The sequence below is a fragment of the Apis laboriosa genome, unplaced genomic scaffold, assembly GCF_014066325.1.
Source record: "Apis laboriosa isolate Shangri-la unplaced genomic scaffold, ASM1406632v1 scaffold38_cov145, whole genome shotgun sequence".
Lineage (NCBI taxonomy): Eukaryota > Metazoa > Arthropoda > Insecta > Hymenoptera > Apidae > Apis > Apis laboriosa.
In genome coordinates this window covers 2,257,914-2,279,490 of record NW_025223092.1, presented here as the reverse complement: position 1 = coordinate 2,279,490, position 21,577 = coordinate 2,257,914, and the positions used below count along the sequence as shown (strand labels likewise).

The 21,577-nt window shown below is 29.9% G+C and overlaps 1 protein-coding gene across 1 annotated transcript; it reads left to right on the top strand.

The window, feature by feature from the left end:
- The first annotated feature begins 11,295 nt into the window (after positions 1-11,295).
- Positions 11,296-14,918, top strand: LOC122715591 (acetylcholine receptor subunit beta-like 1). Its single transcript, XM_043937886.1, has 5 exons — positions 11,296-11,539; positions 11,624-11,760; positions 11,992-12,146; positions 12,231-13,275; positions 13,865-14,918. Exons 1-5 carry the CDS (start codon positions 11,374-11,376, stop codon positions 14,027-14,029), a joined length of 1,668 nt encoding a protein of 555 aa, XP_043793821.1. The 5' UTR covers positions 11,296-11,373; the 3' UTR covers positions 14,030-14,918.
- The last annotated feature ends 6,659 nt before the right edge of the window (positions 14,919-21,577 follow it).

Genomic DNA, 21,577 nt, shown 5'->3' with positions numbered 1-21,577 from the left:
CAATGTATCTAATTAAAATTGTAGATTCATTGTAGATTAATGAAATATAAAATATTTATATTTAATTTATACAAATATACAATATATAATACAAAGTATAGAATTTTTAAATTGCAAGAATCTCTTTTTAATATTAATATTACTAATTTTAGATTTATAAAAACAGATATTTTATTTGCGAATATTGTAAATATATTTTTATAAAATATAAACTCTTTGATTGAATTATGTAATAAAATATTTTTGATCGATTGTGACATGTTCATTCGAAAATAATTCATATATTATCTTAGCCAATTGTACTTTGTACCACTGTTATATTACAATTTATACCACTTAAAATCACAATCATTTCAAAGAGTACAAGTTTAATAAGTTTTTCTATATGAGAATATTCTCATGATAATCTCCTTCAATATCGAGTGAAATACATTAATCAGGCTCATTATATAATTAGATTGATAATCAATGAAATTCCTATACAGATGAAATTCGAACCGTTTATATCGACAGACGAAAGCCGATTATAAGATTCTTGTTTCTGTCTATAATTCGAACATATCGGTAGTTTTACGTAATGATAAAATCAATCAAATAATAATTGAATGATAATACGAAATTACTCGAATATTTACGAATCTATTTGCTAATCTTAATTGACAGAATTGTTTTCATGCAACAAGTATCCCTTTCATAACGTAAACTATCGTATATTTGCGTTATTTTATAACAATGGATGCATATTAATTTGATTATATATACATTATTTCAATGTCATCAAATTTAATTCTCTGTTAACACTTATATATCCAAGATGGAAGTTAAAATTTTTCATTTTCCCATTCAAAAGATCTTCAAATCTAATTTAAATTACTGTTATTTATCAAATTGTAATTGTAATTACAGAATATAAAATTATAATTTTTTTAATGATTAATGAAAAAATCAATGAAATCAAAAGTTGAACGATGCGAAAAATTTTGGATATAAATATAAAAATTAATAAAATAGGATTAGATCACTTATTTATTTAAGATTTTTAATCCTAATGAAGTTTAATATTCCAATATAAATTGATATTTATCCTATATGTTTATAATGATTTACGAAATTGTTTAAACATTTTACATAAAAAATGTACCAGAAAATATTATCAACTGTATAAATATAGATAGAATCATCTTTATATAAGTAAAATTTTAAATAAAAAAAACAAACATTCCACAAAAATCATAAAAATATTTAAACAATTAACATTTTAATGAATAAATATTTTTAATGTATTCATTATAATTTTTCCTTGAATTTTTCTCTCAAATAAATATTTCTTTGTCATTCAGATATATTTCTAATTAACATTTTATAATTTTCATAAATATTTTCAAATTTGTTTCAAATTTCTTATTCTCTATTTACGCAGAAAAGATTGATTTATTAATCAACCCTTCTGATATATTGTAATATTCCTCTGCAAATCAAGATTACATTTGAATCCACATTTCCAATATCATGATTAGTAGATGCTAGTTCTCATATCACTTAGAAGCGCAAATATGAGTCGCGGTGCAAATATCGCTACTGTTCAGATTAAATTAGATTGTTCCTTTGTTCAATGTTTATCGATCATTCAGTTTATCTATTGTTAGGCTGTGTTATTCGCAAACGAATCTGGAACAGCTGTTTGCTGTACAGAGGCGATCATTGTTTCCCACTACGATTAATTAATGATCCTCTTGGCGTAGCAGCCAATAGAACTAATAAATTAATGCAATTCGTAGGGGAGGGACCAGATTTTTCTTTCTTTTTTTTTTTTTTTTTAGGTTTCAATAAAGTATGATACACGTGGACCAAACGTCATTCTCAATCTATAGTCGTTAAATGTTGACGAATGGCGGTGCCCTCTTGAAATATACAATGGAATTTGATCTCTTTTTTTTTCCATTTTTTTTTTTTAATTCTTTGAAAGTGTAGTAAAAAGTGAAACTTCGTTTTGGAGCATCACTTTTTTCTAAACTTTTTCCTGTATTTTTTGATAATGCTGGATAGAAACGAAATATAAAGGTTTTGAGACGTAGAGATGTATTAATTCGAAATTTATTTTGAAGAATAGAAGAAGATTAAGAAGAAACGTGATACTAAATGTGAAAATAAAATATGTACACACACATATGTAATTTCAACCAAAAACACGAGAATTATAATTTTCATATGTTATTTTTATAAGAAAAAAATTAATTTTTTTTCTAATGACACTTTGATAATATTCTTTTGTTTATTAAAATTTACTGCACGAAACAATCTCGTTATCACGAGAAAATTATTTGCATATTTATGAATGGCGATAGAATATTTAATTGATTGCAGAAACAATTTTTTGTGCTGCTTCGTTACCTTGATACTTTTTGAGAAGAAAAATCGAAATTTTATTAACGCCAGAAGAAAGTATAATTTAATGAAAATATTAACTCCTTAACGTGAAATTTTCTGGCACGTTATGCGTTTCCCATGCCAAACGGTGCAATGACGTGCCAGAAACGTTATATGACGTCAAGGGATTTAGAAATCTATGTATATTCGCGTTACAAAAATATTTCAATTTTAAGGTAACATAAATTCTCTTTCTTTTATCATCACTTTGTATATCAGAGACTCAAAAATTAAATAAAATCAAAAAAAAAAAAAAAAAAAGAATAAAAAATATTACGAAAAATTTATTCCTCCCCAGAAACATTTGAATGCAAATGATTGTCAATTAAAACAAAATAAATTATCATTGTTCTTTACTTTTAATATTAAAAGATTCTGCAACGAAGAGTTCAATATTTGAATTTATTCTTTAACTAAGAATAATTTTAATCAACAAAAGAGCTAAACGCTATAACTATATAACAGAAGAATAAGTTAATTCGTCCCTGTCCATGGGATAAATTTAATTTTCCGCGCAAGAATCATCCCCTTCGCCGAAATATAATATCTTTCCCGAATGGACGAGACAACTGGTGATTCCACGATGGCGAAGCTGCGTCTGCAGAACACGCAGGATATGTGCGTAATGGAATTCAGCCGGGGATAGGAATAACGCCTTTATTACATACATTCGTGACTCGAACACGAACAATTTAGACAGAACAATTTCTATTCGAGATTAGTCCTCTGGTGTTTCAAACCCTTGCGCGATTGAAAACCGCTGATGTCAGCGGGTAGGATCCCATTAGGCACAATGAGTGTGGGTTTAAGAAAACTGTATGCAAATTGACTGGTAATTACGTGGAAATGAGGGGACTAAGAGCGATAATAAGGAGAGGGATTGTGTTTAAAATGTACAGCATCAAATTATCAGTGGAATTATTTTGGAGCAGTGAGATTTGTTTCTCGTAGAAAATTCTTTTTTCTTTTTTGCTTCTGTGATTTTGATTGCCAAAGGATGGGATAAAGTGTACGATTTTTATTTTTAAAATGAACATGTAAAAAATAATGAGGATAATTTTTATTCAATTCTGTAGGTATATGTTTATTTTATATGCTTATAAATTTATTATCCAAACAAGAATATAACAATATATCATATTGTTATTTTAGTTTTTCTAATTTAAAGATTTTTATAAATCTTGTATCTTTGTGATACGAAAATTCACATTTTTTTTCCCCCATTTTTTTCAATATTTTAAACAGTTTGCATTAAATTAAAAGTTTTACTTTACTTTAATTTTTGTTTCTTTATTTATATTTATTCAATGTATAAAATATATATGTTTAAAATTAAGTTGCAGCAATATCTTATATATTTTAGTGAATAATTAAACGTACAAGATATCCTATTCACCAAAAATTACTCCATAAATTATGAGTCACTCTATATGTTGTATATCTATCTTGAAATTTACTTATGTAGCAACATGTGAAAGTAATTCCTATTAATTTAATTAATTTAGACATATCTAAATACATCATCTGATAGATTAGAAAGATGCAGTTTCCACGGCAAAGCCATCCGAGTCTTCGTGGTTAATTGAAGACGTCGAGGCACTGGTTCTGGATCAATAGGCAAACGATATTCAATTAGACAAAGGGCTTAAATGTTAACGAGCTCGAGATTTCGCCTTTGATATCACTCTGACCCAGTTATGTCGTGGCTGATGACAATTCTAATATCAACTTCAATTAAATAAAAAGTGAAAGATCGTACGAAGGAATTGGCTAAAAATGCAATTATACATAATCTGTTCACCCTCGTTTCTTTCTCGACGTTGAATAAGTTTAATACAATATTTAATTTTATAATGACGATCATCTTTCGCCCTCTCTCGTTTCCATTGAAAACGATACGTTTCGAGTTTTAGCTCGTTTCTGAAGTTACTCGAATAACCATCCTAGATAGTATTGTTAAAAAGCCTCTGGTGTGGAACCGAATTTCAACGTAAAACAACTTTCATTTAAACTGGGTAAACTTTTAAACCCAATAAACGTAGCAAATGTAACATGTTAGCAATCAGTTGCGAACTTCTATTGAACGTGTATAACCACCAGCGATGAACTTATTCTCGTAACACGAATTCTGTATTTCTTCTGGAAATGCTTACTTATTGTCAGAAGTAACGAAGCCAAGAATTTTCAAATTTTATATATAATATATATATATAAATTATTTTTAGACTAAATTATATTTTTTTACAGGCAATAAATTATGTTACATTATCATAATTATAATTTTTGTAAAGATGTCAAGTACTCTTTTGCTATTGTAATGAATAATTGAAATTTAAAAGAGATCAGGAAACATTGAAGAGTAAGATGAGTTTCTAAAATTAGAAAACACACAATTTATTACTTAAATTGCAAGGATTCTTTAAATGAATGATGTAATATTTAAAATTATTATATTTTCTCCACGAATATTTTGGAATTTATATTTCTTTGAACAAAGTTTTATTTTTCAAAAAAATAATAAATTATTGATTTCTAAGAATAATAGAAAATAAAGAAGAAACAATTAAATTACTTTAAGACAAAATTGATTTATATGAATCATTAAAATAACGATTTTTCAAAATCAAAAAATTATTTGTTGAAAATTTTATTGAATTCTAATGCTGGAATAAAAATTTCATTGCATCACATGTTGTACAAGTATTAAAAGTTTAAATATATATGAACAAAACAACAAAATAACAATTCATTTTATTGTTTTATATCTAAAACCTAAAATTCAGTAAATACAAACAAAAAAAATTTATTTTTCACTTTGATCGATACTTCTTCCATTCCTTAACGATCTATCCTAGAAAAAAAACCATAAAGGCAGAAAAATAATTAACACTCGATCAAATTATTCAAAAACATTCAAATCGTCACAAACTGTTTCTCAAATGGCCCCATTCATCCTGTATCGTTGTAATAAAAAACGCACTTAACAATCGAAATATATGGAGCACACGCACACACAGGTAGAGCAGAATTTTAATTCGTTAAATGAACGAACGAACCATCTAGTATCTTTATTGGCTTTTTAGACGAATATACGAACCCATTACGCGAACACAAAAGGATTGACAATGAATGGAAAGCCGGGGAACAGAGAAGTGTAATTGCGGCTGATTGAAAATTTTCCACCTATTTTTCTCCGGGGATCCGTGTGATTACGTCCATCCGATATTTAACAGGTAATGACCATTCGTTTCGATCCATGGTAACGAAATTTCGACAGCTCCAGCGATTGGAAAACGAACGAAATTTTAAACTAATCGTGTAATTTAACACGATAAAGTGTTACTTGTTGGGGAATGGGAAATATTATTGGAAATAGTTACCACGCTGGTGAAATATTCAATATTTTAAATATTTTAATTTTCCTTTCTTTTTTTTTTTTTTTTTTTTTTTTTAAAAGATGTTTATTCGATCGAAATATGCTCCATTTGTTTCAAATTTCTAATACGAAAAATGCTATTTTTAACCGATGAATCCCATTTCGAAGATTTCAATCCTTTCAACTCGACTTAAATGTGTTTAACTTTCATTCTTTTTCGTTTTAAAAATCGATAGCAGGGGACTGGGGAATACGTATAGATTAAATTTGAAACTTGTGTGCTAATTTGAAAGATTGTGGATGTTCCAGATTTTTTTTTGAATGGGATATTAATATACGTGGTAAAATCGTTAGTAGATTGCATTGTATTTCAATGAAATATTTTTTCGTTCTATTGTCAACAGTTGTGCTAAAATTAAATTTGAATATTTAAAAATTACGTATCCACTTGAAGAGTATCTACATAGAGAATTAACTACGAAATGTTACATTTGGTGTGTAAAGGTTCGAGAAGTTTTAAGAAATTCAAATTGTACTTCTTAATTTCAATTTTTTTCTTTTTGGCGGTTTCTCACAGAAAAATGAATAAGAATGGATGGATCGTTAACGAGTACCAACCGCGAATTTTGAAATAAAATTTTTCGCCAGAATGGAATTTTCTCGTCGGGAAAACGTTCTCAATTATGCAATCTGTACAAACGTGGCTAATTTGAAGCAAGGAAAATTGCAATTCATTAAACGTTACGAATCTTAAAAATTAAAATTAATTCCCAATTTCTATAGCAATTATATATTGATATATTTGTGGAATAATCTTTCAATAGCCAAAGTAAACATAAAACTCAATATAAATAGATTAAATTTGAAACTTGTGTGCTAATTTGAAAGATTGTGAATGTTCTAGATTTTTTTGAATGGGATATTAATATACGTGGTAAGATCATTAGTAGACTTGCATTGCATTTCAATGAAATATTTTCTCATTCTATTGTCAATAATTGTTGATTGGAAAAAATATCGATTGAAGGTTATTTATTAAGTTATTAATAATTTAATAATTTTATATCGACAGAGATGTAATGAGAATAGTTCTGCTACACTCTATATCCATAAAATTGTTTACGAACCGTGAATTTCTATGTAAAATCAAAATTTTTATGAAACGAACAATATTAAAATTAAATAACTCAACACATTGCAAATAATTCAATAATTCATATAGAAAATTTATAGAGCTTTCCATGATAAAAAGAAAGAGAAATGAATGAATAAAATCGTAATCGAGATTTTTCGAGTTATAGAGGTTCGAATTATTCAGAATATGATATCTTAGAGACTTCTTTAACACAGTGTTATACAATTTCATCTATGGATACTTTTATTTCTATGAACTAATCAGACGGCATCTTCCCACCGTCTTCTCGTCTCCATCGAATCCTTTAATCAAGTTGGCCTCAAAATCAACGAATTTAATATTCGAACAAACACTGAATCCCTCACTTCAATCAACGCACGCGACACGATATTCACGTCAAACATTCATTCATTCTCACCGAGCCAAATAAAAAAAAAAAAAAAAAAAAAAATTCCAAAGCCGTAAAAACCAACAACAACATGAAAACCAAAACGAAAATTCATTGGGACTCGCTTATAATTCTCCTGAAGTAAAACTTAATCAATGTCGAATGTTTATATACTCAGCAGAAAGGCAGAAACCTAAATTTCAACTAACAGCGGGAAGAGAAGAAAAGACTCGTTTGCCTTCATATATTCGTCCACAAACGAAAAACATCGACAACCGGGAAGGTGAAAAAGCAACGAACAAGGGATCGGTAACTTTTCGCTCGATTTCACTCGTCCGACTCGGATGTTTAAATATAAAAAACAGGGTGGTGAAAATACCGCGACAAAGGGAACACGCGACCTACCCCTCCATTGCTTTTTTAATAATTCGGCTTTGACGCTGTACACGCGCCTCCGTGTATCTCTTTCCGTTTCTTTTCTTTATATATATATATATCCTTTTCCTTTTTTCTTTTTCCTCTTCCTCTCAAAGGCCACGATAACGTAACAAATAACTTCGAATCCGTCAACCTTCGAAAACTGGTACACAACGTAGTGAGAAAAATTTCAACGATTGTGTAGTTAATAATAGAATTAGTTGGATTATGCTCTAGATAAAGCATCGAATTCTTCTCTCTCATTCAAGTAGAATTATTATTTTTATTTGATACAATGAAGAACGAATAATGAATAAAAAGTTCCAAAGTTCCAATTTTTGGAGATAATCAAATGATTTTGCAATTAAAAATATCTTTGATAAGATGACTTTGCTCATAATTAATAATCGTTTCTTGCTTTCTTTATTTTAATTCAATTAACTAGCCAAAAGTAGCTTTATTCGAAATAACTGATTAATTTCTCAGTGATCGATTCTGATCGAGATCGAGATGGATCCAAGATAGATCAGCGCGGTTATTGCTCGGAACTTTCGCATTTTTCCACGTTTGAACACGCATGGTTATCGAACAGGGGGGGAGGAGGTGGCTATAGTCGTCGATGCTAGGCAAAGTTACCATAGGAACGGGCACGTTCGGTGATAAAATCGTGGATGCCTGGAATCGTTTCGCGGATCAATTCGGATGTTTCGTGGTCGGAATGTGTTTGCTCGGTTTGATGGTGGGTATAGGGGATGTTTATGGTGGGGCAAGAAAGAGATGAGAGTCGTTGGATGATCGGGTTTCGGTTATTTGCGAATAAATTTCGATATTTCGAAGTTTGCGCGTTATTATCGATGTTTTCCTCCCTTTGTGTTCTATGTTCGTTAGGCTCGTTCGATTCTTTTTCTTTATATTTTCGAAAATAAAATTCCATATAATAAAATGGAAATACGAGATTTCATTAATGATATTACAAATTTGAAAAAAAAATGATGAAATGTTAGTAATAATGAATAAGAGAACTGTGGAGATAATAAATCCAAGATACGAAAGAGGATGGAAAAAATGGTGATGGTTGAAAGAAAATTTTTGATGGAATTGTTCTTAGTAAGATAAGCAAGTAAATATATGATTGTATTTAATCAAAAATTTTTTGTTATAGATAATGTGATTTATTGATTATTCTCGAAAAAGTGTTCGAATGGCATTAATTTCTCAAAATATGTTAAAAATATGTTAAAATATATAATATCGACACAGCGTCAAAAACGTATTTGAATAGTTTCAAATTTCTTGTAACAATGCATGTCAAATTAAAATTTCAAATTGGAAGCTCAACGTTATATAAAAGCTCGCCTATACAACTCAATTCTACAAGCAAATTCAATTATATTATAAATTAATCAGTAAAAAGTTGGAAATTTTGATTTATACCATCGTCGTACTAAATGAACGACATATTTTACAATTTTTAAAAGTTTGTTTATTACACGTGAAATAATTGTGCGTTATCCCTTTTAAAAGCCGTCGGAATAATTATTTTCGAATTATTGACTAAAGTTTGTCAGAATTTATAATTATTCTGGAAGCAATCGTTTACTGAATAATTATACGAAACAAAAGGGGATGAAATTCTTGTTAATGATAACGATGGAGAAATAAACAACAGAGAGATAAACATCATTTTACATCATTTCATCTTGCAGTTATGATATAGTGAATAGAATTTTATTAATTCATTTAGTTTTTTTTTACGTATGTATATATACACATATATTTAAAACCAGAAAGATAAATGAAATTTAAATGTATCCTTTCAAATCTTCCCTCTCTAAAACAATCGTACTCGTAGAGAAAGCCTCCTCTTTTATCTTATCTTTTATCAAGACAGTAGCTTTTCTGCCCGGTATAAAGTTGCCTCTCCAGTTCTATTTCCGATCTCTATCCGTTAGCACGAGGACCAGTTGTTCCGAAATAACCTATAATTGTATCTCTGGCAGCGTTTCGACCACGCAGCTTGGCAACATTGTCGATTCTGGGTTCACATTTAACGTGGAACGCAGGAAATTTCACGGTAATTAGTTCGAGAGATTGTACAATCAAAAAGGGAACAATGAATAAGTTATAAATGAAAGCCTCTTTTTAGATTTGCCGAATGAAGGGTTGAATTATTAAGGAATTCATGATTAAAAGAAGATAAAGGAAATCTTGAATCGCAAATACGTATCTTCAATTTAGCATAAATTAAATTCTATCTAGAAGAATAATTCCCAATAGATATCGATTATCTTTTAATCAAAAAAAAAAAAGAAATCCATTTCTTTATTAATTTTATAAAGAATTTTATTAAGAAGAAAAAGATTGTTAGAAAAATTCGAAACACTCTGATATTTAACAACAACTAGATATTTAATAAATATATATGTAAAAAAATTTAATTATTTAATTTTTTCTATAATTGTAACTGAATCTCAATTACTTTTTTTTTAGAACAATATATTTTTATTAATGGTAATTTATTAAAATAATTATATTTTTGTTATATAATATTTTATTATCTTCTTTAAAAATAACTTAATTATCTAATCATTCGTTTAATTCGATTGAATTTATTAGTGCAAAATTTAATGGATATTTTCCCTGCAAAATTGTTCGCAACATGGGCACAGAGTGCGGTACTGCACAGCTCCTGATTGTGTTGCGTCGATAATCATTTCCAATTTTAAAAAAAATATTCGTATTACATAACGATCAACATTAAACAAATCTTACAATAAAATGAAATGAAATGAAAATTTATTATTCTTAAATTTATTATTCTTATACTATATATTATTATTTTTAAAAAAATTTGAGTTAATAATAATAATATTCATATGCAACATATCATTAAAAATTCCATTACGTACTGAAATTATATTTATTTAAATAATATAATAAGTAACTAATTAACTAAAAATTTTCATCGTGCATAGCTTTATTAATCATGCATGCAAAAAAGAACTAAATTAAAATAAAATGAAAATTTAAAATAGATCATTTCAATTAAACTCTACCATAAATAATAATTCCCAACAGATGGACACCACTATATACAATCCTTTAAAAAAAAAAAAAAAAAAAAGAATTCACTTCTACACCTTTTAGAAAACCAATTTCGAGCCAAGCCAAAGGTTTCAAAGCGATTAAAAAGGAAAAAAAAAAAAAGAAAAAAAAACTTGAACACCAAGTGACTCCTTTAATCCAACGAATATTTCACCCCCAACACCCGCCACCCCAACTTGTCCAGAATCCCTCGATAAAGCAGAACTCGCATCCGCGCGGAGAGCATCAAGACTGCGCATCTGTGAAGCGTATCACTCGTGAACAACCCTGCCCATCAACCCCCTAAACCCAGAGTCGCACCCCAGTCGCGCCAAATAAAGACTCCGTTCCAGTCGCGTCGTTGTTTCGAATACAAAGACAAAAAAAGAAAAAAAGAAGGAAAAAAAAAATCAAAAAGAAGAAGGAAAAGGTTACAACCAAGAGAGAAGAGGCGACAAGTGACGAACGTTGTGAAAAGGGTTGACCGATTAATTTCACGAGCATGGAAGAAGGTGGACGACCGAGTAACGGACGGCAAGAGAGGAAATGCACTTATTGGCCAGCGTCTGCGTACTCATATTGATCTGTGGCGGTGGCTGTTGGAGTGTCTACGGGGTGCCTACGGGTGGGACACAACCTGAAACCTGTCCAAAAATGCATTTTTGCTCGAGACTCGCGCGAATTCTACTCATCTCCGCCGTTTTCTGCGTCGGTTCGTTCGATGAATTTTTTCCCCTTTGATCTCTCCTTTCTTTTCCGTCGTTCGTGTCGGCTGTTAATCCACGTTGTTTCACAGGTCTCTGCTCCGAGGATGAGGAAAGGTTGGTGCGAGATTTGTTTAGAGGGTACAACAAACTCATTAGACCTGTGCAGAACATGACAGAGAAGGTGCACGTGAATTTTGGCCTCGCTTTCGTGCAACTGATCAACGTGGTGAGTGATTATTCGTGTTGGGGGTGTAGAATGTCGTACGTAGGGGTGGCTGTCAGAAAGAAGAGCGTAAAGGTTTCACGTTTCCTTTCTTTCTTCTTCTGTATTTTTCGCATTGAGCGAAAATTTCTTCTCTAAGGAAACGTGGTTAGAGATTTGAATTTAGGTTAATACAAGAGTTCGAATTTCGAGGCAATGGAAAGCATGAATGTGACTCGACTCGTGTCTTTCCAGAATGAGAAAAATCAAATTATGAAGTCGAACGTTTGGTTGAGATTTATTTGGACGGATTATCAGCTGCAATGGGACGAGGCAGACTATGGCGGTATCGGTGTACTCAGATTACCACCCGACAAAGTATGGAAACCTGACATCGTATTATTTAACAAGTACGTGACAAAATTCGAGCCAAAGTTTTCTCACCAATTTTACTCGTTCTCTCTTTTCTGAAAAAAAAAAACAAAAATTTGCAGCGCGGACGGCAACTACGAGGTGCGGTACAAGAGCAACGTGCTGATCTATCCAAACGGCGACGTCCTCTGGGTCCCACCTGCGATCTACCAGAGTTCCTGCACCATCGACGTCACGTATTTCCCCTTCGACCAGCAGACCTGTATCATGAAATTCGGTTCCTGGACGTTCAACGGCGACCAAGTCTCCCTTGCCTTGTACAACAACAAGAACTTCGTCGACCTGTCCGATTATTGGAAGAGCGGCACCTGGGACATCATCAACGTTCCGGCCTACTTGAACGTCTACAAAGGCGACTTTCCAACGGAGACAGACATCACGTTCTACATAATCATCAGACGGAAAACCCTGTTCTACACAGTGAACCTGATCCTGCCCACCGTGCTCATCTCTTTCCTATGCGTGCTTGTGTTCTACCTTCCAGCCGAGGCCGGTGAGAAAGTGACTCTGGGTATCAGTATCCTCCTCTCATTGGTCGTGTTCCTGTTGCTTGTCAGCAAGATCCTGCCACCGACCTCGTTGGTGCTCCCGTTGATCGCCAAGTATCTTCTCTTCACGTTCATCATGAACACGGTCAGCATCCTGGTCACGGTGATCATCATCAATTGGAACTTCCGTGGGCCGAGGACCCACAGAATGCCCCAGTTGATCAGGAAGATATTCTTGAAGTATCTGCCAACTATACTGATGATGAGAAGGCCCAAGAAGACGCGTCTCAGGTGGATGATGGAGATTCCAAACGTGACGTTGCCCACTTCCACTTACTCGGGTAGCCCGACGGAGTTGCCCAAGCATCTGCCTACCTCGTTGACGAAGTCGAAGATGGAGGTGATGGAGTTGTCGGATCTTCATCATCCGAATTGCAAGATCAACAGGAAGGTTCATCACACAACGAGCAGCTCGAGCGCGGCCGGCGGGGAAGGCCTCGCCGACAGAAGGGGATCAGAGAGCTCTGATTCGGTGTTGCTCAGCCCGGAAGCTAGCAAAGCTACCGAGGCTGTCGAGTTCATTGCCGAGCATCTGAGAAACGAAGATCTGTACATACAGGTTGGAGAAATTATTTCACTTATTTCATATTGTCGTTAAAATTTTTTAATGGTATGATAATGAGTGATCTGTCATCGACAGTTTGAATGTAAATGAATTAATGTGTCGTTTGTTAGAGAGAACTTTCAACGAGGTAATCGAAAATTGTTTGTTACGTTAAAATATTTCTTTTACATTGAAAAGATTTAAAGTTTATTTTTAAAATTTTAATATTAGAATATTAAGATTTATTATTTTTAATTATTTTTATTGATTTATTAATTTTTAAAGGTTTAAAAAAAAATAATGTTATATTAATTTTTTTGAAATAATTATTTATATTTATAGTTTAAAGTAATGTGAATGAATGAATTTTAAATATTTATAAAAGTAGAATTATTTTTGTATCTTTTGTATCAGGATTGATTAAAAATTTATATATCTCGAAAATAAAAGAGCTATTATTATTGCTTTATTCCTTAAAAACTTATCTCGTCTGTCTAGATTACGAAAGTAGATTTCTTTTTCAACTCACGCGTTATTGTTATCTTTTATTTTTGGTTATAAAAAGTAAGGGATTAAAACTGATTCTCGATATTCGTCCTTTCAGACGAGGGAAGATTGGAAGTACGTGGCGATGGTGATCGATCGACTGCAGCTTTACATTTTCTTCCTGGTGACGACCGCGGGTACCATCGGGATCCTGATGGACGCACCTCACATCTTCGAGTACGTGGACCAGGATCATATAATAGAGATCTACCGTGGAAAATAAATTCCATTCCAATCTAGGAAATTGGAAGGGAATAAAACGCGTGCCATCATCGCAATTTTCGTTTCATCCGCCGTCTTCTCATAATATTCTCTTTTGTATAAAATTACGTGTATATGTGTATTCCTCTCGCCTCGAGATAAGGTCCACGGGATGAAATTAATATTTTGAAGCTTTTTCATTTGAATATTGCTTATTTCGAAGAAATTAATCGAAGAAGAGATTTTTGGAAGATTTTCAAAAATTGTTTCGACCTTTTTCGTTTCTCGAAACGATGATGGTGGTGATAATGTAACGAAAAGTCGAAACACGAAGATCTTTCTTCATTTTGTAACTGAAGTTTCAAAAATTGTGAAGGAACGAAGCTCAACAGCACTCGTCGTATATAATCGTTCAAATTATTTGTAAAAAAAATTGAATGAATTTCATTCTATAATTCAATCAATCCAGATTTTATTTTCTTTATCGAAATTTAAATATCTTATTGATTTTAAACAATTATCTGGAAATTAATCACGATTATAATTGTCTTCCTTCGACACAAACTGAGTGCTGGTTAAACGCAAATTAAGAATCCAATATTAAAATTAATATCCCATTGACCACGCATCCTAGATGAGCAATCGGTTAATCGGGAATAAGGAATAAGCATAGAGCGTAGACATCAAATAATTTTGATATTAATCGTGCAAATAATCGTTGCCATTATTGTAATCTAGAAGAACTCGTGTTTGATGAATCATCATCATGCGATGCATAACATCGAAGGGCCGTGACAACGTTCACGACAGACACATACGTCTCGATTTTTCTACTCCATTATTCATTTGGAACAAGTTGGCCGTGCTGTATTTTAATTGCAGAATTAATTGCAGAGAAATTCAAAAATGGAAAGACGATCAAATTTGATTTCATTGAATCTATGTATTTATATTGTCACATTTTTATTAATTTCAAATATTAAAATTTTGAGTTTTCGAGAATTCGTAATTTCAAATTCCTCAATCGTATAAATAATTGAGAATATTTTTTACTTTATACTTAAATTTTGAAACGTTATTGAAATTTAAAAATTTTGATCATTGACAATTTTCAAACTTCTATACTTTGCAAAAATTTGAAGTTTTGTATTATTTATAATTTTGTAAACTTCAAACTCGAAATTTTAAAAATTCGACAATTTTTCAAATCAAACTTTAAAATTCCAATATCGAAGCATTTAATCATTTCAATACCGAGCCACACAACTTTTTCCAAATTTCTCACTTTTCCAAACAGACTCTCCTACGGAGATTTCTCGAAAAAAAAAAAAAAAGAAGAAAGAAAAAATTGAATCGTCACAACTCTTGACGTCACAGCGGAAGCGCACATTATAAGCACAATGTCACGGCCCTGCGTACATAATCGTTAATAAAGATAAAAGAGAGAGGGAAAAAAAAAAGTGGAGAAAAATAAGAAAATAAAATGTCATATACGAATATATGATACCCACGCTATAATATAACAGAAGATTGTTAAAACGGTCATGTTTTCTCTAATAGAAAGTTTTGCTCCATTACGCAAAGGGTGTTTGTGGTTACCGATTTAACGAAACGTTGATTTTCTCGTATGTATCGCCTACAGTTGTGCCTCGCGGATTATCCCAATTGTTATATGTGATTATCCCAATTGTTACTGTATATAATATACGAACTTTTCGATTTTAATTTCGTTGAATCTCTATTATTCACCGATGGAAATGTCTAAATATTATGTTGTTGCAGATTAAAGAGAGATTTTTAATTCTTTAAAGTTGTATAATATACTGTTCAACTGTTCATTTGCCTTTGTTGTTGTTGTTTCAAAATATGTAATTTATGAAAGATTTATATTTACATTTATTATATATTGTGATGAAAAAGTTTCACATTTTGATGAAAAATAATTTGAATGTTAAGGGGTTGAAAGTAATATTAATCAATAACTTGATTCAACAAATTAAATAACTTTATCCATCGAGAAGCGAGAGAAAATCATTCAAATTGATTTTATTAATGATCTGTTGATTTATATTTTGTTTATTTATTTGTCAATTTAATTTTTCACAATAGCAATTCGTTTGTTCGCTCTTTTAATATTGCAATTTTAAAAACTCTTTATCTTTAATATATTATCAATCGAAATGTATGAAAGAAGCATTTGAATTTAATGTTAAAGTATATTTTATTATATAATACATAATTTATATGCAATATTATTAAGAATTTATATTTTCTCTTACTATTTATAATCGTAACACAATTCAACGATACTACAATGATATAACGCACGATTAAAATTTACATTTAACTAGTTTCAAATCGTCAAATTCTAAATGATTTTATATATATATATATATATTTGTAAAATAGAGCATATGCAACAACCTAATATTATCGAACAACATTCACTTCTTTTCGAATCGAAATATTTCTAAATTTGATTAATAAGAAACAATTCAAATCGCATGTCGTTTTCATAATTTTATACGTAAAAGATAAAATAAATCGTGAATCAATTCTGAATCTTCCAAAGAAAAAAAAAAAAAAAAAAAAAAAAAAAAAAAAAAAAAAAAAAAAAAAAAAAAAAGAAAAAAAAAAAGAAAAAAAAGAAACGACCTGAACTTTTACAATCTTCTAAATTATCAACAGTTAGAGGATGTATCTTCTAAAAATGAAAAAGATAATTTCTTCGAAGTTCGGGTCATGGATGGAAATAAAAGAGAATACGAGACCCGATGTTTTAACAAAATTCATCGTTGAACGTTCGTGATTCGTCGTCCTCGCTTGTATGAATATAAATCCTGATGTGTATGAGATATCATTCGAGATTTAGAGTAACGTTAGGGTGACACGTGTCTTCCTTGAACGAGATACAATAACTAGAGTTTAGTCCCCCGTGAAGTGGAGTAATTAGATAATGCTTGTTCATTTCTATACATTTTAATTCTATATATTTTATAGCGTTGTTCACTCGAGAATATGCGAAGTATGCATGTGTACGAGAATCACAATGAGACTTCATTTTAAATGAAGATTTTTACGAGACTATCGAACGTTTCAATCATTGAATCGTCGATGTATTATTACTTGTACAGGATGTACGATGATATATATTTGAGAGATATCTTTGGAGGGTCGATCTTAAAAACAAAAAAAATTGCAAAAGTACAAAAATGTTGGTCGAGATTGGTTTATTTGTCGAGTTACGAAATTAATTGAATTTTTGCAACGAGGACATCTTATTATTCTCAAATATGTCTCACGAATATATCAACATCCTGTATATTAAATTGATTTCATTATAAGTATAAGAGGAGTTTTCTGAAAAAGAGGAAGATTAATTTGGCTTTAGAGTTTTATGTTTCTTCTTTAAATCTTTGTTTCGGTGAAATGAATGAAATTTAAAAAAGATTATGATATAGAAATAAGCAAAGAGAGATAATTTTTTTTTTGAACTTTTGATATCAAGAGGATACAAAATTAAATTATGTTTCATATTTTTTTTATATTGTATTTAAAATATCTCTATAAAAATTGGAAAATTTGTAAGATGATTTAACTTTTGTTTTATAAATCTTTTTTTCTTGAAAATTTTCTCCTCAATTGCAAATCAAAATAAAAAATTTTGCAATTTGGCATCTTCGATTAACCCTAGAATAAATTGATGCGAATACATTTTCTTTGTATATCTTTACTTTTAAATTATAATGTGTTCAAATTGAATTGATATTATTGTAAATATAATTTATAATTAATACAATAATAAATACTTCTTTTATAAAATTATAAAAGAAAAGAAAAAGATAACATCAAATATTTTAGGGTTAATATCATTTTATACATATAAATTTTTTAAAAATATAATATCATTATATAATTATTATTGTTCATTATTATTAACATTTTGGATTTTTAATATATTTTTTAAGTTTCTTATTAAACAATTTAAGTAAACAATTTTTATTAATGTACTCTCCTGTTCATAAGTCATACACGATACAATTAAATACAATATTTATTAAAAGTATAATTTAAATTTTCTGAATAAGTGTAAACTTAATTTTTCAACAATTATAACAATGTTTATTTATTCTACAAGTATTTTAATTATTCTAAGTGTTCTCTTGTCTTATGAACATATAGTACATTGAAATAATGAATTTTAAAAATTAAATTTTCATTTGATAAAATCGAAATTAAACGAATAAAATATTCTTTTTCTATATGATTGAAAAATTAAAAAACTGTAAGAATGTACTCTCATTGATTCTCACGTGTAGCAATTGGAAGCTTATTCCACTCGAACTATAAATCTAGTTATCGTTAAAATTAAATGTCTAAGGGAAATCATTTTATCAGCGTTACAACAATCAAACCGTACCGTATTGAAATTTATCGCACAAAAAAGGCGTGAATATCGCTAATTAAGTAAACATTTGAACAAATTTCCATTAATTTCTTCCATTTTTGAATATATATTATCTTAGCGAACAGTTGCATCGTTAATTTTTGAATATACATATATTCCTATCACTCATCTATATTTAGACAAATATTTAGACCGTTTCTTAATTCAGCTATTAGATATAATTTCATTCATGTAGGTTTAACATATATAAATATACAGATGTTTCCTAATTTTTCGACCAACTTGCACATTATAGAAGAATAAATTGCGAGTGACAAGTTTAATGCAAAATTATAAGTGGATGTTTATGCAAATTGAAATTCACAATATGCATTCTACTTTGGATATACTTTGGGTATCTTTTTGTATCTTATACGTGCATTTTATACATGTTCAAATGTTCCACAAATTCATAAAAATTCACAATCTGTTTGTAATATTAAACATAGGCTGAATATGCGTGAATAGCAATAAATTCTGCATTAAAGTGCTAAATTTATGTGAAAATAAAATTAATTTAATAACATTAATTAATAAATAAATTAAATAACATTAACATAAGAGGAATAACAATTAGCGAGAATTTGCAAGAAAAGTCCATTTATGAAAATTGCTCTCGAGAGTTTTAAATGTATTTGTACGTTTAGATAAAAATCTTGAAATGAAAATTAATATAAATATTATGAGCAATTATCATAAATTATCGTGTGAAATTTATATAACATAAATTATGCTCCTGCAGTTTGGTCAGAAAAATACGAGACACCCTGTATAACCGTATACTTGATAAGAAATATCTCAAATTATATACATATATCGTATAATAAAAACCCATTAAAGCACTAGTTCAAATTAAGTATGATAAATTGATTACACGTTATTAACGATTTTCTGAATTCCAATTGTTTTTTTTTTTTATGAAATTTTTAAACATTTGCCAAATCGTTTGAAAAGAATAAAAAAAGAAAGAAGAACATTCGATAGAATTTTTGAAACATTTGAAAAATTATCACGAACACAATGGTCACGTTGAAAATAATAACGGAGAGAGATTTTTTTATGAGTTAGTGCGATGTAAAGTGTTCGAAGAAGGGAAATTGTTAAGATTTAAATAACACGATTGGAATACTCTCTTGTCTACTAGAGAAAAGGATGATCGTAATAGCGAGTGTATATTAGTTTATCTTGTTTATCACATTACGTATATAAATAATATATAAAGGAGAAGATAAGAGAGAATAAGAAATATTGTTGAGCCGAGAAGATTTGTACTTTATTATGCATGAGAAACGTTGCCGCGAATATGTTTATGCGAAACATTGATTTCTCATTAAATAGACGTAACATTAAGATAGATTGATAGGTAGTTCTTTTTATAAGGAAATAAAGATTATTAAAAATGAAAGGAGAATTTATTTTCTATACCCTCTTCTATAATCTATAGTCACATTATATTATTATATTTATTTTTTCGAATCTTCAAAGAAATTTAATTTATTTCAATTATTTTTCAAAAAATTAAATTATAAATTAAATTTTGGAGGCAAAATTTAGAAGGTTATTCACGATAAAGAAAAAAACAAAAATTCTTAAGATTCCTAAAAATTATAAAGCAACTCAAAGAATGATAATGTTCAATGAAAGTGAAGAATAAGTAAATAGAAGACGTTTATATTCATTTCATTTATTTCAACAATTTCATAATAACGTAATAATGTTAATAATATTACAATGCGGCGATTACGTGCTCACCAGTTAACAGGGATTTTCATATCGATCAACGTTTCTGCCTCGAAAAAGAGCCCAGCGTAGAAATATAACAAATTTTTATCATTATTATTATTATTATTATTATTATTATTATTATTATTATTATTATTAATAGTAGTAGTAGTAGTAGTAGTAGTAGTAGTAGTAGTATATTAGTACTATTATTTATCGTTATTATTCCTTAATCTTATTTATAGTATTAGTGTTATTATTAATATCATTATAATTATTAGTATTATTATTTATTAATATTATTATTATTATTATTATTATCTTACTTAACGTTCTTCAATATGAATTTACTATTATCAGGCCAGGCTGTTGTCGAGGCATAATTTAAAAGTCAAGTGAGATCGAGGGTGAGTCAGTTCAATTGCATCGTCCCACCAGGGTCTACGGAAAAAGGGAGTATCGTTTTCTTTTCTCTCTCTCTCTCTCTTTCTCTCGCTCGTTTTCTCTCTCTCTCTCTCTCTCTCCCTCTCTCGCTCTCTCTTTCTCTCAATTTGTTTCTCTCTTGTTGTAAATATTTATTTTTTTTCTCTCTCTTTTATTCTCCCCCTTATATATAATATTTTTTTTTTTTGCATATGTAAGCGCGAATTTTTGTAATATTTCTCATTTTGTCTCTCTCGTTCGCTCTCTCTTTCTCTCTCACATATTCTCCGCCATTCTTTCTCTCTCTTTCTCTCTCTCTCTCACTCTCTCTCTCTGTTTTCTCCTTTCTCTCTCTCCCTTTCTCGCCACCTTTCTCTCCCTCCCACGCACTCACAGGCTCGAAATATTTTTTTTTCTTTCTTTCCGTTGTTATATATTATATCCTTCGTTAGACTCGCTTTTTTTTCCCCCTATTTTATTTTTTTTTCTTCTATTTTTTTCCTTTTTCTTTTTTTTTTTTTTCTTTTCTTTTTTATATATAACTTCGTAACGACTTCGACGACTGGTGTAACGGTGGACAATAAAGAGACGATTCCTTCGTTAAAATATATCGTATATAGGGAAGAAAAAAGGGCGTAGTAGATAGAGAAGAAATAGATTTCGTGCGTTTCGTATCTTGTCTCGGTGCGTCTCTTTGTCATTCGTCAAAAGTGTCTTTCGTTTCGTTTACACCTGTCACCTTTCACCCCTTACAAATAATCATCCTTCTTTCTATATTCGATTATTAAATTTCCATTTTGATCAAGCTCAATCATCCTTATCTACGATACCTTCTCTCTCTCTCTCTCTCTCTCTCTCTCTCTCTCTCTCTCTCTCTCTCTCTCTCTCACTCCTCTCATTTCACACCTATATCTCTCATCCTTTTCATCTATTTTCGTTTTATCTTTAGCTTCGTTAAGTTCAATAGATTGATTTAAG

Coding starts and splice junctions, on each gene's coding strand:
- LOC122715591 (XM_043937886.1), top strand. CDS start 11,374: ATGCACTTATTGGCCAGCGTCTGCGTACTCATATTGATCTGTGGCGGT. Junction 11,761..11,991: donor TCGTGCAACTGATCAACGTG/GTGAGTGATTAT, acceptor GTGTCTTTCCAG/AATGAGAAAAATCAAATTAT. Junction 13,276..13,864: donor ACGAAGATCTGTACATACAG/GTTGGAGAAATT, acceptor TCGTCCTTTCAG/ACGAGGGAAGATTGGAAGTA.